This window comes from Danio rerio, chromosome 24, assembly GCF_049306965.1.
Source record: "Danio rerio strain Tuebingen ecotype United States chromosome 24, GRCz12tu, whole genome shotgun sequence".
Taxonomy (NCBI): domain Eukaryota; kingdom Metazoa; phylum Chordata; class Actinopteri; order Cypriniformes; family Danionidae; genus Danio; species Danio rerio.
The window spans coordinates 945201-969455 of NC_133199.1; the positions used below are offsets into that span (position 1 = coordinate 945201).

At 36.9% G+C, this 24255-nt stretch overlaps 1 protein-coding gene across 7 annotated transcripts in view; it reads left to right on the plus strand.

Annotated features, from left to right (window-relative positions):
* piezo2a (piezo-type mechanosensitive ion channel component 2a) overlaps positions 1–24255 on the plus strand; it is a 150032-nt gene that overhangs the window by 52093 nt on the left and 73684 nt on the right. For 5 of the 7 annotated variants that reach the window (XR_012399642.1, XM_073941353.1, XM_073941355.1 and 2 more), the window contains 3 exons: positions 5967–6126; positions 16287–16584; positions 19559–19772. Coding sequence is in view for 6 of the 7 variants with exons in the window: in XM_073941353.1 (XP_073797454.1) it covers positions 5967–6126; positions 16287–16584; positions 19559–19772 (672 nt within the window). In the remaining variant the exon portion in view is untranslated. Of the gene's footprint in view, positions 1–49; positions 204–5966; positions 6127–16286; positions 16585–19558; positions 19773–24255 lie in introns of those variants that run through there. The other 2 variants (XM_073941357.1, XM_073941358.1) reach the window with 1 other exon arrangement.

The following is a 24255-nucleotide window of genomic DNA, read 5'->3' on the forward strand; positions in this document are numbered from 1 at the left end:
AGATGGCAGCAGATAGTTTTTAATGAACGAGTCATTGATTCATTAATTCAAATGATTTGATCTGAATCGTTCTGTAAGTTTCTGACAGAAATGAGTCGCCATCGCCATATTTGTTAACGCTACCTTACGAAGTTTGTCTGCAAATATTTTTGTCGATACGACGAAAAGGAGCCAAGTTTCTGACAAAACTATGTTCCATAACAGTAAGAAACTCAGTTTTAACTTCATTTTTATTAAACTCGAGTGTTATTATAGCGATGTTGTCGCTGTCTGACCGGATATAAACAAAGATGAGGAGCTAACAGTAGACATGTCTGTTTGTTTGTGTGTTTATGACTAACTACACGACATAATGTAAAAAATTAGTCAAAAATCCTATTAATTTAACGTTACAATCACAATATATGCTTAAAAACATTCTGTTTACATTAGTTTAATTCATTATTCGCTTTGCTTTAACGTTAAATGGTGAACTATTCGTTAGACTGATGTTAAACAACTGTTAGATTATTATTAATATTATAGTTCAAGTGTTACTTGCTATTTTTAATAGTCATTAAACACTGATTAATGGTAATTATTATTATTATTATTATCACCATTTACACTTAAATAAATGGATCCCTTAGAGTTATATGTTTATAAATGGCACTAAGGTAGGCCTACTGTATAATTAAAGCCATGTAATGTTATTCTTTATTTGCGATAATCGGTGCATTTTCCGTGACATTCCTATCACAAACAATCAGTTCTAAATTAGTTAAAATAAGTTACTTTATAGTTCAAGTATTACTGGTCAATATTAATAGTCATGAAACACTGGCTAATGGTAATTATTATTATTTTCACCATTTACACTTAAATAAATCGATCCCTAAGAGTTATGTTTGTGTATGGCACTAGGCCATTGAGGTAAAGTTGGTTTCATATTCGCACATTCAGACTTTCACCTTAATAATACAATCATGTTAGCAGCCAATGACTATCAAAGTACAGCATTGTTCTGTCAATTAGATCCTGCTAATGTTATTTTGAAGTCATTCTTGCATGCTATTTCAGACCCAATACTCAAATAGAGTGGTAAACAATATAGAGATTGTACTGTATATAAAAGGTTTTATATTCGCACATTAGTTCACTGACAGCTCCCTATATTGTTTACAACGGTACTTTGAATATTCTGTCTGAAATTACATGTAAGTATAAATTCAAAACAACATTAGCACCTTAATTGACTGTAAACAATGCTGTACTTTGACATACTGTAAATTGAATACTTTTTAATAATTATATTATTATGGAGAAAGTCTAAAGGTGTGAACAGGGCTTGAAATTAATCTTTTTTCTTGGAAGCGCTGGTGCTCCTAATTCCACAAATGCAGGCACACCTGACCAACAAAAATTATGAGCACCGTTACTACACATTTTATATGAACAGATTGTATTATATATTAACACTCTAATCACAACTAACAAATAAACAAATCTGCATGCGCAGACCGGCCCTGCATGCACTGCTTGTAAATGAGATTAACTGAATTAACAATAATAGCTGTGCTGTTCTCACGTGTGCTGTCTGATATTGCACAGAAGATAACTTATTATGTGCATACGTCATCTTAATAGCAGTATCGGTCTTTTCATGAGCTGCTATATTAGTTTATCCTCAGTGTATTCAGCTCTTTAGCAATGGTGAACGCAGTGTCGGTCGCACGACTGACACCATCATGACGATTAAATGAAGGATTAAATAACGTCAGAACATCTCGTGCTTAAAATGTGTAGATTCAGGGGCAAACACTGTTACCTGAAAACTCCATCCCAACAGCTGTACAGTGAATGCATTAGTCATTTTCATGGCGGACTTTAACCACTGGGAGTATTTTATCCACTTTTTGAAAAGTGTAAATGCTGGATTGACATTCAGCACATGATCACTGGTCAGATCTGTCATTATTAGTAACTTTAGGTGGTTTCTAAAACTAAATCTGTCAGTGTTGTTTACATTCTCTCCTATCCAGACCTTTACATTTTCAGGATGGTAGCTCCCTGTCATGTTGACTGAGTGATTGACAGCTGATATTAACCAATCCATTCGCGTTCAGTTCTTGCACAATGGGCCAATAAGAAGAGCTTGAAGGCGGGGCAAGGATTGCGGGCTTCGTTTACTGCCGCAAGTTGACATGACAACTGTTTTAAACTATTCCAGAGCACTGCGTTTGGTGTTTTTAGGTGCAAAGATGCTTAATGCGTGAATGCCTCCTAAATCCGCGCATGCGGGGAACATTTTGCAGTGAAAACTGGTCACACTATAACAATTATATGCACTCGCACAAATGCTGCCAAATATATTTTGAGGTCGCATAGATAAAATTTGGGGCGCATATGTGTCCAAAACATATTCAAGCCCTCTGTGAATATAAAGCAACTTTACTTCAATGTCAATCAAAGTTTTTCTGCAGATTATCAACTCTGATTATAAAAAATAACATTAATAAATGTTTTGTCATGAGAGGCTGGAGATATTCACACACTGCTGACACTAAACTGTGTTTAAACCCTTTATATAAGGGGTTTCTGCATAATAGGTGGCCTTTAAATGCTCCAGGAATTCAACATTGCCAAATGTGACTCTGTGTAAACCTTTAAAGATCTGCAAACGAGCATCTTTACAGCTGAGGAGTGTCGTTTTGCACGTGCAGGAATGAAACCAGTGGTGTTGGAGTTTTCGCTTGGGAATCCGCCACTCTCTGAAGGGTTGAATGGGTTGGTTTCATTAAAAATCACTCCCGGCCGGCACGGAAATGAGATCCAGACGTGTGAGCGCTCAGAGCGAGGATACTGGGAATCGCAGGCTTTTATTGTAGAACAGAGTGTTTTTGTGTGTTTTTAAGAGGCTCTGCTGCTCATTGTTGCGCTAAGAGCACTCGTAAAAACTCATTTCATCTTCAATGTTAGTTTGGCTCTTGGACAACTTGCATGTTTCTGATTTATGCTTACTGTATGCAGTTTGTGTATTTATAATTGCCCATTTTTTAATATTTATGTTGAAGGGTACCTCATCATTCCTATCATTTTTATAAAGGGTTTAAACCCAGTTGTGTGTCAGCAGTGTGTGAATATATCCAGCCTCATGGTAAACATTAATTAATTGTATTTTTTTATAATTACAGCTGATAAAAACAGTCTGCAGAGGCACTTTGATTGACATTCTCCCTTTGTATGTCTCATCATCGGGGGAAAGCCCCGCCCACTAGTGACCATCTCTTCTTCATTAGCATAGAATGTTAGTCTTGTTTTTGAATCTGCCACTATCCTGACACACAGGCATTTGTAGCTCCGCCCTTTTCTGAATAGAGCACAATCTCATTTAAATTTAAAGCGACAGTCACCGAAACACCACAATTAGGATCAAAGCCTTAAAGGGTCCGTTTCAGAGAGCTAGAAAACATTATCTGTGTGATATTTTGAGCTGAAACTTCACTACACACATCAGAGATGCATTTTACATGTTGTAAAAAGGGGCACAATAGGTCCCCTGTAAAACATGTTCTCCTATCCCGGTTTAACATGCAGAGACAACTGTAAGTAGACCATTTATTCCCAAAGACTGTAAACACTGAGGCTCTGTGGCGCTATCAAAACAGTGCATGTGTTTAAGTGGCCAACATGTCAACTTCCTCAGCCTGTGGTGCAGGTAAAAGCCATGAGATTAAAATGGACAGCATTTATTTTAATGCTGTCAAAAGATTAATTGCGATTAATCCATACCTGCCAACATTCGTCTCTGAAAATCCGTGAGGGGGAGAAGTCTAGGTGTCGGGGATGAGGTGTCTGAATAATACAGCTAAGTAACTGTACTATCACTGGGTTTTGGGCAGCTGCTGCGATCAAATACTATATTAAAGTCGGTGACCCGGGGGTGTTATTGTCTGTACCAAAAAGCTTAGGACTGAGGGGGGAGAGGGGGGGGGGTAGTTACGGAAGTTTTCCGGGAAAAATAACTAAACGGGAGGGTGGCGGGAGATGGGTCTGAAATACGGGAGACTCTCGGGAAAAATGTGAGTGTTAGGAGGTATGGATTAATAAAATAAATAATGGTTAGAGATATATAAATAAAATAATAATTTAAAAAATTTTGTATTTACTTGTGTGTGTGTGTGTATATATATATATATAAACAATTTAAAATACAAAACCAAAATATTTATACTTATTTGTTGTTTGTGTTAGATATAAATATTATAATAAAATGTGTAATAAAAAAGTGTGTATATATATATATATATATATATATATATATATATATATATATATATATATATATATATATATATATATATATATATATACACAGTTGAAGTCAGAATTATTCGCCCCCTTTCGATTTATATATTTTTTTTCTTTTTTAAATATTTCCAAAAGTATGTTTAACAGATTCAGGAAATTTTCACAGTATGTCTGATAATGTTTTTTCTTCTGGAGAAAGTCTTATTCGGCTAGAATAAAAGCAGTTTTAAATTTTTGAAAATCATTTTAAGGTCAATATTATTAGCCCCTTTAAGCTATATATATTTTTTCGATAGTCTACAGAACAAACCATTATAGAATAACTTGCCTAATTACACTAACCTGCCTAGTTACCCTAATTAACCTAGTGAAGCCTTTAAATGTCACTTTAAGCTGTGTAGAAGTGTCTTAAAAATACCTAGTCTAGTATTATTTGCTGTCTATTAAAACTATTATGATTAAAAATGTGTTGAAACAATCTTCTCTCTGTTAAGCAGAAATTGGGAAAAACAAACAAACATGGGTCTACTAATTCAGAGGGGCTAATAATTCTGTCTTCAACAGTGTGTATAACTGTATTTTGGATGCGATTAATCTTTCGACAGCATTAATTAGTTTATTTTGGTGAAAATATTATAATGTTTACTGTAAAGACTTTGTAAGTGCATGTTATTATTTTGTAAATCATCAGTTTTTGTAGTCTTGAATCAGAATAATCTCCCCTCCTTTTATGTCTTTTCTCTGATTGGTGTTTACTGTTATGAGGGGCGGAGTAAACCTGTCACTCCACCAATAGCAAACCACAACCGTCTAATCAGTTCCTCATGCACAAAACTATGCCCTGATTTAATGAAATAAAAGATCTGTCTGGTTTGTACTGATAATCTTTTTTAATTCAGTAGTTTCTGGTTTAAGTGTTACCTGTCGATAAAACCTTTTTACTTGTGGAAATAAAACATCTATTTATGCTGCCCACAGGGAAATATTTCCTTTACAGACATGTTGTGAGTTCCTAGGTTGTTAATGCTTTGTGTATGATTTAGTTGAACCCATCTGTACCCATTAAGTCAGGTTGTTTTTATGAAATATGTTTAATTGAACTTATGTTGAATTTACAAGTAAACTCTTCTGTTATTGTTTTAGGATTTCTGATGAGAATGACTTACTCTACAATCAAGTGTGTTCATGACTATGCTAACAATAAATACCAATTTTGCAACATAAAGCAGCAAAACAAGCTGTTTTTTATTGTAAAAATGATTAAATCTTGAGACAATTAGGCTGCAAAGTCTGCTTTGACTCTTATGTGAAAGAATAAGGTCAATAGCAGAAATTATGCAAAAAACAGTTACCCATGATGCTGTGCAGAAAATTACACCAATCAGAGAGGTGCAGTCAGCATCATTAGCTCCGCCCACTTCCATGATTGACACATTACACAATACCTAAATATTTTTAGATAAAAAGGGCGTCAACCTGTTAACCTGTCACTCACACGAGATCCTCCAATAGCAAACCACAACCATCTAATGAATTCTTTGTGTACAAAATCAAGCCCCGCCTACATTTGTTTTTGATTTTTGATAAGCGATGCAAAGCAGGATGATGGGAAATGTGTTGTGCATATGCTCATATCAGTCATATCATTAACTGAATGTGTGTTTGTGTGTCTGCAGTGTCCGAGGTGCTGACGCCGGTAATGGCATCCGGGTGTTTATACCGGACATCGGCATGTTTGTGGTCAGTCTGGTCACGTGGCTGCTGTGCCGAAGTCTGGAGAAACCGTCTATAAAGGAGGATTCACAGCACAACAGCGACTTTGAGGTGGACAATCAGGTTAGAAACACATAGCACACCTATACACACTCGCAGAACAACACTGCAGTCAACAGTTTAACCCCATCCACACTATGATATGTGTCCATTCAAACTCAATGGGCATATTTTGCTGGCATCCGCACTTGAATTCTACCAGTAATGGTCATATGAGAAGAGCTTGATGAATCAGGGAATGATATGCGATATGCAATATGTTTATAACCATCTCTAAGGAAAGTGGGGTTGAGTAAATTGAAAGGATGAAGATTTCACAGGAGGGCTTATAACTGTGTGTTGAGCTGTAGAGTTATGTCTCGGATCACTCCTGTGTTTTGGCTCTGTCGTTCTCCCAGCACATAACTTTCAGCGAGTAAACTCAGAGCCAGCGTCTTACAGTCCGTCTTCCTCCTTCACCGCAGGAGACTTTTCACGTCCAGCCGAACCCAGAGGCCGAGTCGGCTAGAAATTTCAGTGCAGGGAAATACTGTGAACACACAACAATGTGGATGAAGAGCTGTTGTGCAAGTGCAGTTTCTCCACAGATGTCAGTTTTATTACAGTGGCCGAGAGAGCTTAACGTACTGCAGTTTAAGAGAGCACATGCAATTTTACTTTGGCTTAGTCCCTTTGTTCATCAGGGGTCGCCACAATGCAATGAACCTCCAACTATTCCGACATTTGTTTTACGCAGCATTTGATTTCTTTATTTATATGTGTTCATTTATGATTGATTTATGTCTTTATTTTATTGTTTTATTAATTAATCGATTAATTGCTTTTAGCTTTCATTTTATACATTTTTTTCTGTATGTAAAACCACAAAACAGTTCTGGTTTATGCACATTTATTTGTTCGTTCCGTTCATTTGTCTGTGTCCGTTCGTTCCGTCCGTTTGTTCGTTCATTCATTCCGTTCCGTTTGTTCTGTTCTGCAATTTAAGAAAGCACATGCAATTTTCCTTTGGCTTAGTCCCTTTATTCATCAAGGGGTCGCCACATCGGAATGAACCGCCAACCTTTTCAACTTATGTTTTACACCACAGATGCCCTTCCAGCTGCAACACCCACACACACTCATACACTATGGTCAATTTAGTTAATCAATTCCCCTATAGCATTTGGACTGTGGGGGAAACCGGAGAACCTGGAGGAAACCCACGCGAACACGGGGAGAACATGCAAACTCCACACAGAAACACCAACTGACTCAGCCAGGACACAAACCAGCGACCTTCTCGCTGTAATGCCACAGTGCTAACCACTGAGCCACCATGTCGCCCGGTTTGACATAATATGTGTTGCAAATCCTCTCGTTAAGAAAACACCTGCATTCTCTCAAAATACATGCAAATAGCATGAAACACAACGGCATTGTATCAAGGGACTCAAAAAGGTGACGGACCTGACTGGGATGTGTTTATTATGCTGTGATTATCGCTCAGTCCAGTTGTTGGTGAGTTTTTCTCTGTTTATTTTAGCATTCTGATTTCACCATTCCCTTGTCTTTTGTTTTTTATTAGCCTAAATAACTAAAGCCTAAATTGCCGGCTCCGTTACGTTTTAGGGTGCCCTTGAAACATTTCCATTTTTGAAAGAACTGTTTTCTGTATTAGACTAGATATTCTTCAAGACACCAGTATTCAGCTTAAAGTGACATGTAAAGGCTTCACTAGGGTAATTAGGGTAAAGTTAGGGTAATTAGGCAAGTCATTGTATAACAGTGTATTGTTCTGGAAACAATCAGAAACTAATATTGCAGAAGGGGCAAATAATATTGAAAAATAATAATATTAAATATGAAATAATATTAAAATGGCTTTAAAACCATTAAAAACTGCTTTTATTCTAGCCAAAATAAATCAAATAAGACTTTCTCCAGATGAAAAAATATTAGAGGAAATACTGTGAAACATTCCTGCATCTGTTTAACATCATTTAGGAAATAATTGAAAAAGAAAACAAAAATATCACATGGGGGTGAATGATTTTAACTTAACGATAAACAGTGTTGCCTTATTTAGAATTAGATCTGCCAATCAGGATCAAGCATTCAGTATAATCAGATTTACTGTTTCAATACTGATATGATGGATTGAAGCAACAGCGAAAGCTTATTGTCAGTAAGTCATTGCCATTGACTGCACAGATAAACTAGTAGAGATTCATGTGGCGTACTTCACTTCAGAGAGATCGTTTTCTCACTCGCGGCCTCTAAAAATACACAGAACCGCTTAAATCTAATGCGTCTGAGCAGTTAATTGATCCAGAAAGAGTCACAATATTTTTAGTGCATTGATTTCCACTAAGTGCTGCGTTTGAATTTAATCTTCTGCCATATAAGATCCTTCAGTTCCTATGAAAACATCTCCATCCGCTCAACATATATGATTATAGACAAAAAGTGGAAAGGCATGTGCCTGAAAAGTGCATTATAAAAGCTAAAGTGACCAGTATACGGTGGCTTTAATAGAAGTGGATGAAGCGTTTATGATTTAAACACTCTTTATTTTGTGCAGTTGGTGTTTTTACGTAATATATTGGTACTTTGGTTGTATTTTTTGGGAATTATTCATTTGACATGATTGTAATGGTTTTATCTATATATCTATAGTATCTATAATATAATATATCTGATTTGATCACTTTTGTGTTTTCTTGACTGTGTTAGAGTACAGTGCAGATGATTGATTATAACGGATACAATATGATATAACATGAATAAATAAATATATTACATATAAAATAATGAGCCTGCAGACATTTAAAGCAACAGGAATAGAAAGCATTAGGTAGTTTGCATTACTTGCAAAACTAAATGCAATGAAGTATAAAAATTCTCAAATCATCAAAACAAAATACACACATACAGTGCAGTCATATGTGTATGATCATATTAGAGTAACTTTGGGAAAGGCAAGACACAATCCAAGGTCAGAGGTCAAAAACAAATAAATAAATAAATTTATAAATGCGCATTTTCTTTAAGTCCAGTATTTGGAAGCTTTTCATTAGTTTAGATTTGTTCTTTTCATTCACATTTTTTATTAATCATTTTTTATTACATATTTATTATTTTATTTATTGTTCTGTCGATTTAACTTTAATTTTATTTTTTATCTGGTTTTATAAACAGAAAAAAAAATCATACTTTCATTCAATTCATTCTTTCGTTTAATTCATTCATTCATTTATTTGTTTATTTAATTTATTATTTAATTCTATTTTATTCATTTTTAGTTGCAAAATCCTAAAAGCAGTTCGGATTTATCCAAATTTTATTTATCTTTTTGTTATTAAATACAATTTTCTTTTGATTTACCTTTAATTACATTTTTTTTAATTTTTATAAAAACAGAAAAGTTCTGATTTACTTAATTATTATTTGTTTGTTTATTTTTATTGCTTTATTGATTGATTGATTGATTGATTTAACTTTCATTTTATTTTTTTATTTTTTGTATGTAAAGCCACAAAACATTCGGACTTATCCACATTTATTTATCTATTCTTTCACTCATTCCCTTATTTTTTGTACTTATTTGTTTCATATATTTATTTTTATTTCATATATTATTTTATTGTTCTTTTGATTGATTTAACTCTATTTTATTATTTTTTTTAGTTTGTAAAAACTTGAAAACAGTTCTGATTTATCCAAATTGTATTTATTAACTTATTATTTTCATTGTATTTTATTGTTCTATTGATTTATTGATTTACCTTTCATTTGATTTAATTTTTATATTTGTTAATACAGAAAACATTAATTCATTAATTTATTTTTGTTTATTTTATTGTTCTATTGATTGATTAATTTAACTTTCATTTTATTTTATATTTTTCTGTATGTAAAAACACAAAATATTTCTGATTCATCCACATTAATTAATTAGTTAATTAATTTGTTCATTCATTCATTCATTCATTCATTCATTCATTCATATTTATTCATTTTTAGTAAATGCACTTGTCACTTCCAGCATATTTCACTAGTTAAATGCAGCAGTAAATGACAGCACTGTATTCCTCACATAAAAACCGTACTCCTCACTGAAATCTGAAGTGACGGATCAGATTATCTGCGGTGTTTCTGTGACCATAGGGCCGTTTATATTCCTCTGCTTATTTTCTGCCCGTCTCCCGCTGGCATCTTCACCTCTTCACACACAGTTTATTTTCGATGGCTTCTCTCTGCTTCCTTTGCAATCAGGTGTGTGTTTGTTCAGGTAAATGTGTGTTTGAGTTTTGTGAGGCCGCATGCAGTCTGTCATGTACTGCATGATGTGTCCTCTAATTACTGCTGCTTGTTTAGGGCTTGTCCAGGAGACTGGGTTATTTCTAGGCTGCTTTGACAGACAAAATAAGTCCCGTATACTTAAAGCCAATTCACACTGTATTGACAGATGCCAACATGCTTTTCGTCAGGTTTGGTTGGGATCAGTGTGTGATTCCTGTCGGTGTTTGAGTTTGTTTCCACTGTGTAAAAGGGATGTCAATTATTCGTAATACTGATCTCACAATGGCTTTATTTTTTGTTAGTTGAGACTATTTAGAAATTATTCATTCATTAATTTTACTTCGGCTTAGTCTCTTATTTATTAAGGGTCACCACTGCGGAATGAACCAACAACTATTCCTGTTTCATGCAGCAGATGCCCCTCTAGCCACATCTTTATTACTTCTACATATCCACATTTATTTATATTCAATGTATTTTGGTGCATTTGAACAAACCAGATTAATTAAACGCGTATATTTATTCAAATAATATTTTAGTTGCCAAACGGCCAGCAGTGTGCAGGAATTACACTCATCACTAAGCCATACTTATATGCTGTTTCAGACAAATATTCAGAGTAGCCGTGAACAAGATAAGGAGAGCGTCACAGGCTGTCACCATTCAAAAATGACCCAATGTAAATATAAAATCAACTTCAGCTCAGTAAAGCAGGATAGGTGGAATAGTGCTGTTTACTGATGTTTTGTTGTTAAACTGAAAATAAATCTACATTATCGATGCTGTAAAAGGACCTCATGACACTGAAAATTGTCACATCAGTCTTTCACCAGGAGATTTCAGTGTCTGAACAACACTTCTGTCACTTAAAGTCCCTTTAAGGCACGTCATTTCACTCGGTGGCTATCTTTGAAACACCTCTTGGGCATTCTGTCTGAATGGGGAACCATCAAATTCTCCAAAACTGCTAACCAAGCTTACCACAAATAAAATTAATCAACAACTGTCTCATAAAAGTCTGAATCAAATATAATCAGCTCATTTTTAGCTTGCCCAAGCTAATGTGCACTTAAAAGGAAGGAGATTATGGCCGTTGCACACATGATCATCCTCTGGATAATGCATTGGCTGATCGTGCTGGTCTTCTAAGTAATTCACAACTTTGTCTCAATGGTGAGTCTCCTTCAGAAATGACAGCGGCTCTTTGTTTACAAGTGTGTGGGCGTTTGAGTAGTTGCTGACATGTGAGAGGTGTAATCGGGCCATAAAAGTTAGGCCCGAGCCCGACAAGTACATTTTGATTGGCAGCGTTTTAAAAGTCCGAACGAGTTTACAGCTTGACATAATTCAAATGTGCACATGCACACAACTCTTATGCCCTTTTCATAAATAAGTCGTTTATACGCATTTTTTTATAATTTATTCATAACAAACGTAGGCTATTGACCACTTAGAAGTTGGAATATTAATTATATATATATATATATATAGTGTACAAACAAATTAACAAATTAACTGGTAATAATTAATATTAATAAAATAATAATAATAATAATAATAATAAAAATAATAATATTAATTTTATATATATATATATATATATATATATATAATTAATATTATTATTTTTATTATTATTATTTTATTATTATTAATTATTACCAGTCAATTTGTTTGTAATGCTAAATTAGTTGTGACTATAATTACAACAAATTAGCAGTACTTTATGGTTTAAAAACAATATATTGCTTACTTTAAATTACTGTCTTATTTAAAGAGGGAAAACATTAATTTAAAAGTTATTAGAAAATTAAGCAAATGAATACTATTAGAATAGAATATTGGAGTAGAATATTACTATAATGTCATACATTTATTACATGTAAAAAAGATTTTTATTACATGCAAAGATGTATTATTGCCTATTAAACCTGTCCAATTTAGATCGTTCAGCAAGGCCAGCAAACATATCTGCTATATTCATATCTGCTATATTACCTCTGTCAGATAATAATGACTGATCATCTATGATGACCGATAGAAAACTGTTTAGTCTTTTATAGCGATTGGAAACAACGCTCCACATTCGCTCCTCTTGAGTGCAATATTTGTGAAATAGTATGCACTATTGTTTATTGTGTACATAATTTATCAACAATATACAAGTATATTGATGACGATGTCCGAGAACACGTTAATACACATTAACATCCGTCGTAACCATATATGGTTTGCCTAGATCGTGTGTGCCGGAAATGCGTGTCGTTCTGCGGGTCTGCAGCTGGATATTATTGGATTTTACCGCTGTCACTCTCTCGTGTACATGCACAAATGGCAGATATGAACGTGTGCGCAGATGTACAAATCTGCATTTGCTGGCAGACAGTTTGGGCTACTTATCAGAATTATGGGAATGATCGGCCCGACAGTATTTTAATTGCATAAACGTTTTTAAGTCTTATGCCTTATCCGGAATATAAAGATACATACATTTAGATCATTTACTATTATTGAATTGTGAAGAGTCTTTCAACCAGCACAACACCTTCAGTGTTAATCATTATCATTTCCTGTAAGTCTTTATTTGTGTGTGTTTTAAACTCCGTCTTTAATTATAATGGCATTTTCCCTGCAGTCTGTACGCTCACATATGAACCCCGTGTCAACAGAAAGCGTGATGTGTTATGAGTGTAATGCTTTATGGCCTGAGTCTGTGTAATCAAGCTACCGACTTCAGCGGTAAAGCAGAGACCAGATCTGACTTCATGCAGCATTAATCATCAGATCAGTGCAGAGTCAGTGACGTTCAGCAGACACACACTTTCTGATCGCTCACTTCTCTAATGCTGTTAACACTGCATTTATAATCCACTATGTGTGTGTGTGTGTGTGTGTGCGCGCATGCCTTTGTGTGCAAGTGAGTGTATGAATATGTGTGTGTCTCTCTGTGTATGCGTGTGTGTGCATGCATGGGTTTGTGTGTGTGCATGCATGCGTTTGTGTGTGTGCATGCATTTGTGAGAGTGTATGTGGGAGTGTTTGTGCAAGTGAGTATGCGCATGCTTGTGTGTTTGTTTCTGTGTGTGTGTGTGTGTGTGTGTGTGTGTGTGTGTGTGTGTGTGTGTGTGTGTCTGTCTATCTATAAATGTGCCCATGTATGTTTGTGTGTGTGTGTCTTTGTGTGTCTTTGTGTGTGTGTGTGTGTGTGTGTGTGTGTGTGTGTGTGTGTGTGTGTGTGTGTGCATGCTTATGGGTGTGTTTGTGTGGGTATCTGCATGTGCGTGCGTGTACATATGTGTCCATCTGTCTGTTTGCATGCTTATGTGTGAGTGTGAGTGTGTGTGTGTGAGTGTGAGTGTGAGTGTGAGTGTGTGTGTGTGTGTGTGTGTGTGTGTGTGTGTGTGTGTGTGGGTGTGGGTGTGTGTGTGTGTGTGTGTGGGTGTGGGTGTGTGTCTGTCTATAAATGTGACTGTGTATATTTGTATGTGTGTGTGTGTGTGTGTATGTGCATGTGTGTGCGTGGGTCTGATTGTGTGCATGTGTGTGAATACGTGGGTGAGTATGTATGTGTGCGTGTGTGTGTGTGTGTGTGTGTGTGTGTGTGTGTGTGTGTGTTCGTTCAGCAGCTTCACATCTGGAACACATTTGCTGGTGTTGTTTTTTCGGTGGCGGTGCTGAACTTACCAACCAACCCCCAGCCCTGCTCTATTTTCTCCCTTATTCTTTCTCTCTGAGCTCTTTCACAACTTTCCTGATTCATACTCTCTGAGCAGGGCACACACACACACACACACACACACACACACACACACACACACACACACACACATCTGATCAGTAAACTGCAGTCTCCATATGGACGTGTGGAGCAGTGCGAGTGGCTGATGTTGGTCATTGCTGCTGGTTTAGTGGTAGTTACTGCAGGAATGTTCTCCACATGCTCAGATCTTTATGGATCGTGACAGGCAGATAATTAAGACCACGCTCTAACTGTTTAAAGGTGTGTGGATGAAGTCAAGTTGTTTTAATATTATTATTCTTATTACAGAGTCCAACACAAACAACTAGCAGTCGCTTTTTTCCAAGAAAAACAGTGTGTAAATTAAACAGTGACAGCTGAGCGTAAAACACCACAATCACAAATAAACACAAGGAGAATACCTGAAGGAGATTGTGTTATGGCCCGTTTCCACTGAGTGGTACGGTTCGGTATGGTTCTCTACTCTTTTATGGCCGATTCCACTGTCAAAAGGTACCAAAAATCAAACTGTACCGTACCACGTTTTGGGAACCCTTTGCACAAAAAAAGGCTGACAAAAGGCAGAGCTAGACCCACATCTGAATGCTATTGGTTTACAGTAGGGCTGTAACGATACACCAAACCCACGAATCGGTTCGTATCACGATTTTTTATTTATTTTTTTTTTTTTGTGGGGGGGTGGGAAAAAAAGATTTGTAAAACTTTTTTTTATTAAATAACATTTGAAAAATCTTTATAAACTGAACATCAAAGAACAATATTAACTATGCAAATTATTAACAATATAAAAGCCATGTGTAAAATAAATAAATAGCCAAAGCTATATCACTTCTGTTTTCTTTGTATCAAAATACTGTCGAAAAACCAAACAGAACTAAACTGCATTGTGTAGATGGTTCAAGCATGTTGAACTTTCTCAATCAAGTTCTCTTACATAGAAAAAGTAAATTAAATGGCTATTAGGGATGCTCATTTCGGTAATTTTGCTAACCGTTATTAACGGTTAACTGGTCAGATTACTATTTATTTTATATTAAACAAATTGACGTCTATTTTTTGTCTGACACATTAAATATTGCATTTTAAAAAACTGATTTATTTTTATATATATATAATTTTATTGCAATTTATTTTATTGCATTGCTTTTTATTTTATAGATCACATTTACCAGGCATTTGGACATTTTGACTCATCCAATTGTTTTCTACATGCACACGAGTGAATTTATAAAAGTTTTTAATAGAAGTTTTGCTATGGTTTACATTTTCTCTATTTGAACGATTTAACATTTAGATTTTTAAGTAATTTGGGAAAACATTTGCCTTGTTACATATATTTGTATATTCAAAAAGCATTTTTATTTTGCTTTAAGAAGTCATACTTTGCCTTTAATACTTTGAGATTTAAAAAAGTACACATCATTGTCTTTTAATATAGTAATGTTTCCTCTGTAAAGCCTATTGTTTGAAATTTCCTTTCAGAAAGTGTTGAACTATGATTGTAGTTCAGCCCACCTTCGTCTATCTGTATTTATATATCATGCGTTCATTTTAAAGGCGTGAGAAGTCACTCGCTAAAGCAAGGGGTGTCCAAACTTGTCCCTGGAGGGCCGGTGTTCAGAAGAGTTTAGCACCAACCCTAATCAAACAGACCTGAACCAGCTAATCAAGCTCCTACTAGATATACTAGATTCTTTCTTGCTCCAGGACCGAGTTTGGACACTTCTGCTCTAATGCTTTTTTATTAATAATAATACTGTTTGTGTAAATGGCCACAGTAGTGCTTTCAGCTTCTGATTCCTTCATTTATAAGGTGAAGTTTGCACTTTTGTTTCTGTGGCAGAATACACAGATTCCTCAGATGTTTTCCCATATTTTCTTTTCCTCCTCCTCTGCCGGTAAAGCTGTGGAGGAAGTGAGCGCTGATGTAATGTGACATCAGAGATATTCGTGTAAATCTGCAGCACATGGGAGTATTAATCAGAGCTCTGGTGCATAACACACACTGGCAGTACAGTTCCTCCAGATAACACACACTTCTGACCAGCCCAAACGTCTTATCAGTGCTGAAATACGCTCTACATTTACATTCCAAAATGTTCATTAATTAATGCATTTCTTGTTTATTTACATTTGCAAAACTTTTCTGACTCCCAGTAAACCTCCATTGTGGTGTTTTCAGGAAAAGGAGGATGAGGAAGAGGACGAGAACAGAGAAAAGCGGGAGCTGGAGGACGAGCTGCTGTTTGAAGACTTCGAGCTCAGAGACGGAGACTGTGAACTTCCCGAAAATGAGGAGGAGGAAGAAGAAGCAGCGGATGCAGACGACGGAGACCTGGAGGAGCCTGACATCGAGGAAAGCACCAAAACCAGGATCCTGCGGCAAATAGCAGACGCGGCGTCCAAACTCAAAGAGATCGTTGGCAATCTGATTACCAGCGCAGGAAAAGTAGTCGTAACTGTATTACTGGGCCTCACAGGTGGGTCGCGCTGAGACAGACATCAGTCACCACATCTGATCAATACACTGCATTCATTTATTAACTCCAGATGAATACAAGCTCGAGTGCATTACATCCCAGAGCTCAAATAAAGTACGGCTGCAGTCACATTTACAGCCGCTCAATCAATAATCACCTGTGAGTTACAGTAATTATGATCATCTGATCAGCTTTAAGTGTTTAAAGGGACAGTTCACCCAAATAGCTCAATTCTCTCATCATTTTCTTAAAGTTTATATGTTTTCAAGGAGAGATACTGAAGAAAGCTGACAGTTATTGACTTCCATAGTATTTGTTTTTACTACTGTGGATGTCATCAGTGGTTACAGGTTTTCAGCATTCTTCAAAATATCTTCTTTGGTGTTTAACAGAGGAAAGAAATGATATATTCAGATCTTATTAAAGGGTCATGACACCCCCCACTTTCGGTTAAAGTCTACTTCAGAATTTTTTCAAAAGATGCATGATTAATGGGCGTGGAGCTCCTCGAGCATGAGTGGGTGTGGCCAGCAGGGGAGAACGTGAGCGAACGAAGCTAGCTCACAAAATGAGACAAACCGTGAGGAGACGCATGAGTTTATAGTTCACAAAGTTAAAATGCAAAGAAATGAACAGTGATTTAATGCCCTGCTACATTTGTTATTCGTAATTTCATATACACATAACCACAATTTATATCATTATAAAGATAAGTGTGTTCATGTAAACACTATAAATGAGGACTTCTCCCTCAATCCCCGTATCCAGCAGACTCAGTGCAGCAGGTCTCCTGACCTGTCTATTTTAACCATTAACCCTGCTGGTAATCTGGAGGATTTAGGCAAACACAGCAGCACGGCGATGTGTCTAAATGTGAACGAACTCCTGATGAAAGACAGCATCCGCCATTCTCTAATTCTCGTGCTGCTCTCCCGACAAAAATGATAGCAGCACGCACACAGCTCTGCTGTATGATCGGCCCTGACAAGATCGCGGGGAAAAAGCATGCAACAAACCCCGTGAATCATAGAAACAAACGCATATGAGCCTTCATGAACGGCTAAATACTGTGTGCCTTGGGTCCGTGACTTGTCTCTCAGCTCGGGCTTGACTCTGGTAGGTCTCATGAATAATTAAGCAGCCGGCTCTTCTCATAGGATAAGAAAACTCCGCTATGAATAATAATGAGAAACCCACGCGTCATCATTGCACTTGCAGTACTGCGCTACGTCGCCGATTTTGATCCGCCCCAAAAATCCTTTTAAACCCGGAAGCTGAAATTAGCAGACAAAAGCTCAAAATTATCCAGTTTTCCCCACAATTAAAGCTGACAGGTGCTAACATTGTCTTAACTGATGCTCAACACACACACATCTGTTAATATATATAAAAAAGTTCTCCAGGGTGTCCTGAACCTTTAAACAAAATTAGAAATTTGTAAATCAGTCAAAAGTGAAACATAAAAATAAAAACGCGATCAGCATAGATAATCAGTTATATAATAACGTAAAAATAAAGTATATTATCAATCAAGATTTTTAAACACCTTTTTAACTATGTTTTAATAAGTAATTTATTTAGTCTTTGGCATGATGACAGTGCATAATGTTTTATTTTACAAGATATCACTGTTCAGCTTAAATTGACATTCAGGGCCCTATCATACACCCGGCGCAATGAGGCGCAAGGCGCGACGCAATTGTTGTTTACTAGTTTCAGCTTGGCGCAGGAGTCGTTTTGATGTTTTGCAGTAGGGCTGTGCAATTAATCGAAAATCCGATTTCGATTTTGGCTTCTAACGATTATGAAAAACCATTAATCGAGATAAACGATTATTCCATCATATACCGCCCCCTTCCCAGTCGTACACATGTTGCTCTTAAAAGCGCAAAAGACCGCATGATTTTGTGTGTGTGTGTGCGGCAGAAGTATGCGGTCAGCATTCGGTCTCATTCGCACACTGAGACGAGCAGAGCACACGCATATCTAGTCATCTTAAGGCGAGCGCTTTAATGGTCAAATAGGTGTCAAAACAAACGTTGAGAATCAAAAGACACGCGAAAGAGAAACCATTAAAGTGACAGCACAATATTCCTGCTGCCGCCTGTTTTAATGATTATTAATCAAACAACAAATGGAGAAAATCCCTCACCGCTCTTGACTGAAGGACTTTTGTAGCTAAAGTGTTGATGCTGCAATTATTCATTCATTCATTCATTTTATTTTCAGCTAGTCCCTTTATTATTCTGGGGTCACCACAGCGGGATGAACCGCCAACTTATCCAGCATGTTTTTACGCAGTGGATGCCCTTCCAGCCGCAACCCATCTCTGGAAAACATACTGCAATTAATTAAACAAAAATACACACAGGATTTATTAAATATCTCAGTTTCTTGCAGGGTGTCTGGGGGGTCTTAAACAGTATTGAATGTTTATAAAACTACAAACTAGAGAAATTTGAAGGCCTTCAAAAAGTATTAAGAGTCTTTTACCAGATATTACATGTGGTGTCACTATGAATTATACTAACGTTTGCCTACATTTAATCTGTGAATATTGGGATGCTGTGTGTAAAGTGTAAAGGCAACACCGTTATTCCTGCTGTTCACGCCACCTGCTGATTTATTATTTTTATTCAGTGTATGAATGATGTTTTAGTTTGGGATTAGTTTGTTGCAATCAGTAATAGGAAATATACTGTGAGTAAAAATGTCGCCAATGTTACCGGTCGAAACCTAAAGTGACGATGAGGTCTTAATGTATGAAAGAGTCTTTAAAAGGAGTTACAATTGATATGAATTCATATTAAATTTCGCTTTCTGACACCTGTATGCACCCTTCCTTCATTTTGAGTAGAGTGTTTAATGCTTCCACTATATTTGAAGTATGAAAATAAGTTTTTAATTGTTATTTTTTTCATTTTATATCTGCACCCTTACTGTTAGCCGACAGTTTTTGTGTCTCCGTCTGCAGGTATGATGCTGCCGTCTTTGACCTCCTCTGTCTACTTCTTCACGTTTCTGGGTTTGTGCACGTGGTGGTCTTTCTGCCGCTCGTTCGACCCGCTGCTCTTCAGCTGTCTGTGTGTCCTGATGGCCATCTTCAGCGCAGGACACCTCGTCTTCCTCTACCTCTACCAGTTCCAGTTCTTCCAGGAGGCCGTACCGCCGGGAAACACCTACGCCAGGTGAGAACGCACAACAGTGCTGGGAGATGATCAAAAAAATAAATTGATTCCTTGATTCTGAGGCATTAAAGCTGCGATCACAGTGCGCTTTTCACCTGGTGGACTTTCATTCATGCATGCGAATGTGTCACATGCCGTTGCATTGCAAAGTTTAAGCTTGGTGAAGTCTGACCTGTGAAATTGCATCACATAATTGCGTGGGACCAATAGAAGATCTAAACATATTAATATATATGAACATAGTAATATTTCCTGATGTTGTAGAAGAGTTTGAGAAGTACGCCTGCAGTATTATCAGACAGCAATATATCCTGATGTTGGGTGTCAGGAGCGCTGCCTGGATTTATTCAGGATCAGTTTCTCTGAGGCGTCCCACCCTTCCTCAAACATCCTGTGAAGGCCGTTTCTCTGAGCTCCAATGCTCGACTTGTTCAGATTTGCTGGAGTTTTTTAGACTGCATGCCAGGTGAATGCTCTGATTTATGCTGCTGCTTGTCGATAAATCTGCCACCGTATGCTGTATGTGATAATGATAACATGGCAGATATAGTTCATATGAATTTTATTCATGTTACCCATAATCATGCAGTATATAAAACATTACACAAAGGACATTACAAAATCAAGTCCCGATATATTTGAAACACATTATCACGTATTATTTACAATGACATACTCCATTTTTCCTAATACTTATTGCACTTTTTTGAAGCAAGTCTTAGTGTAAACGTCAGTCTATCCATACAGTGTATTTCCTTCACAATTCTTATCCATTGAGCCCTTGTTGGAGGATCAGCCTAAAACCATTTCCAGGGTACCCGCTGGGTCTTAAAAAGTATTAAAAAGTCTTAAATTTGCTGTTCTAGGTCTTAAATATTTTTGCACAGGTCTTATTTTTGCGATGTCCATGTAACGCTACATCTAATGCTCATTTAAATTCTTTTTGTTGTTGTTGCTAGGTTTTTGGGGTTTTGTATTTCTTTATTTCACTAGTACAATTGTAATTTGCGGTATTACAACTACAAAAAAGTCAACTTGCAATAGCCAATCAGCTTTCTGATATTAAACAGTGTCCGCGGCGAATGTAACATCATCGCTGTTTGCGAAAGTTCGCTTTGAGTGCGCGCGACATGATTTGGCTGGCAGAGTATGCCGTTATTTCACTGACAAATGTCGCAAGCGCAGTTTTATAAGTCGAGAGCGCTGTAATACGAGAGAGCGAATCTCTGCTCACGCGCCGGTTTCCTCTGTTCAGGGACAAAACTCTCAAAACACTGGCTGCTCACGTGCGAATGATCTGCTCTCGCTCCTTCAGACTCCTTCGTGCTTTTCCAGAGATGCTTCAGCATACTGTAGTATTAAGAATAGTGAACTGATAAAATGAAATACAGTGTAGTTTTACTACAGTAAAGTGTGTTGAATTGGTAAAAAATATACCCTATATTGTAAAAAAAACAAAACAAAAACTAAAGCAATGGGTAGTTTGTTTTTAATACACTTGTTGTGTCACCATAGCAACTATAGTATTACCACAACAGAGTAATTGAAGCATTTTACTGTACTTCACAAAACACTACAGTTTTAGTGATAAAATGGGATTGATAGTGGGATTTATTTGAAGAGTGAATAGTACAGTAGGCTATAATACCTAATCAAGTTTTTACCTATTTTCTATCACAGTTACATTTCTGCTTGCCAGAATGACCAATAATTATTGGCTAGAAATTGCAACAGCCAGGGGAAAGGAAGTAAGTTTTTGTAAAACTTTGGAAAAACTCTGAGGGATAAGTTTGTTGAAACAAAAAAGAGGCCCCCAAAAACGTCTTCAATGATAGTGATTATCTTTTTATTCGTCTGATTTTACCTTCTGTTTATGGACCGCCCTCTGTCATTTAAAAAAATATATCTCATTGGTGAACGTGTCAAGTATAAAAGCCTTAATCCGTTTCGTGAGTTGTGCGGTGCCAGGTGAAAGTATAAATCTGCATTAAGATGTTTGTTTTTTTCTGTAGTTCAATGGTGCATTTAAGCTGACTTTAGTACTGTTCAATTTAAATAACTTTATTTTACCTCTAATTTTGTGCTTTTACATTTTCTCTAGCGTGTTTTTGATATTGTGATATAGGTCTTAAATTGAATACTTAATGGCAGGGCTCGAAATTAACCTTTTTGCTTAGTAGCACCGGTGCTCCTAACTTAAAAAATTTAGGCGCATCAGCCAAAATTTAGTCGCACCCACTAATTATGAGCACCGTTACTACAAGTTTTATACAAACATATTTATTGTATTTGAAATCAACAATAATCAAACTAACAAGCAAAAAAAAAAAAATATATATATATATAAATGCAAGCGTGAGGAAAATATGTCTCAACGAAATCCCGTTATCACAAGAAAATAGATTTTTATAACAGAACTGAGTAAGCAAAAGATACACGGAGCGCTCACCGGCCCTGCACGCACTTAAATGAATCTGTTAACGGTATAACTGTGCTGTTCTCACAAGTGCTGTCTGATATTGCACTAATGCTTTTCTAAGCACTCTTCAGCGCTTTACAATTTTTCGCGGTAGTAGCTCTCTCTGTCATCCTAAAGCCAGAATCGCTGACTGAGTGATTGACAGCTGATATTAACCAATCATTCGCGTTCAGTGCTAGAGCAGTGGGCCAATAAGAAGAGCGTGAAGGCGGGGCAAGCATTACGGACTTGGATTTGTTTACTGCAGCAAGTTGACATGACAACTGTTTTAAACCATTCCCGAGCGCTGCGTTGCGCGTTGCAAGTGCAGAGATGCATTCTGTGTGAATGTCTCCCGAATCCGCGCATGTGGTGAACATTTTACAGTAAAAACTGGTCGCACATAACAATTTTAAGCACTCGCAGAAATGCTCCCAAATATATTTTAAGGTCGCATAGATAAAATTTCGGGCGCATATGCGACCAAAATGGTCGCAATTTCGAGCCCTGAATGGTCTTAAAAAGGTCTTTAAAGATCTTAAATTTGACATTATGATATCTGCAGAGACCCAGGTTTTCAGGTTGTAGCTGTTCTGCTACTTACCAAACGTATTTGTGTTAAGTATTTGGAACAATTTCTGGCATTTACCCAAAGCTTCAACTTCTTAACGGTCATCGTCCTGCCATCAGGACACTTAGGGTAGCTCACAGTAGCTGCAAATCATCCAATCTGCGTAGTTTGGTTTATTAATAGTGTTTTTGCGTATAGACGTCAGTAGTTTTTCACCGTTTTCACGGTTTATGTGCATCATATTCGTTCTTCTGTAAGTAAACGTCTTTTTGCACACAGTTTGTGTTTTGCTGGCGCTCTTCACCGCTGTCATTGTACTCTCCAACTCCCCACCTCTTGCTCGTCGCTGATCTGCAGGTAAAGCGAATTTGCGCCTGTAAACACAGCGCCCCCGTCTGTTCAAAAAATGTATCATGATTTGTTCAACATTTCTACTGTTTTGAATCGTCACATGGTTTTTCACCCGGCTCACTGTGAATCCTTACATCTTTAGATGTGACATGGGAAATTGTCCCTAGTTTGACTTTGGTAAATCAAATATAATTGTTTAAAAACATTGTCAGATAAGTTTTTGAGTATTTCTACAGTACTGTAAAACACAAGTCTACGCAAAAAAACTTTCACTATTTTGGTAAAAACTTTCTTTTTAATGGCAAGTTTGACATTTGTATGTAGTTGCTTATATATAGACGAGTCCAATGACCAATGAGATTACAGCACCGCTTCAGAATAAACACAAAAGGAAAATTCAATAATAATGTAGCGGCGAGCGGGAATCCTGTGTGTCTGCTGACCCATGGGTTCAATCATGCTGATTTACAGACTTGGCCTGCTTGTTATGTGACATTATGGCGACTGGTGTCCGGTGTCCATCTGTGTGCATTGACCTTGTGTGTGCTGATCTGGTCATTAATGTATAGTTCTGCTTCTGGAACATCCGGTTAGCTGGATTTGATTATTGGCTATTCGATAAGATCCCAGGACAGTTTTGTTCTTCAAAACTCATTCAGTTGTTGTTGTCATAGCAAGAGGTTTGTAAGCTCAAACCTGCACAGGAGCAGATTATCTCATTTAAGGAAGATTAGAGGCATTTCAAGTGAAGGTGAAAGCATATCCACCAGCTGCTGATGTTTTCCTTCTTACTGTATTATACATTCCCGGCTGGGTCAGTTGACATTTCTGTGTGGAGTTTGCATGTTCTCTCCTTGTTGGCGTGGGTTTCCTACGGGTGCTCCGGTTTCCCCCACAGTCCAAACACATGCGCTATAGGGGAATTGAATGAGCTAAATTGGCCGTAGTGTATGTAAGTGTGTGCAAGAGTGTGTAGGAGTTTCCCAGTGATGGGTTGCAGCTGGAAGGGCATCTGCTGTGTAAAACGTGCTGGATAAATTGGAGGTTCATTCCACTGTGGCGTCCTCTGATTAATAGGGGGACTAAGCCGAAAAGAAAATGAA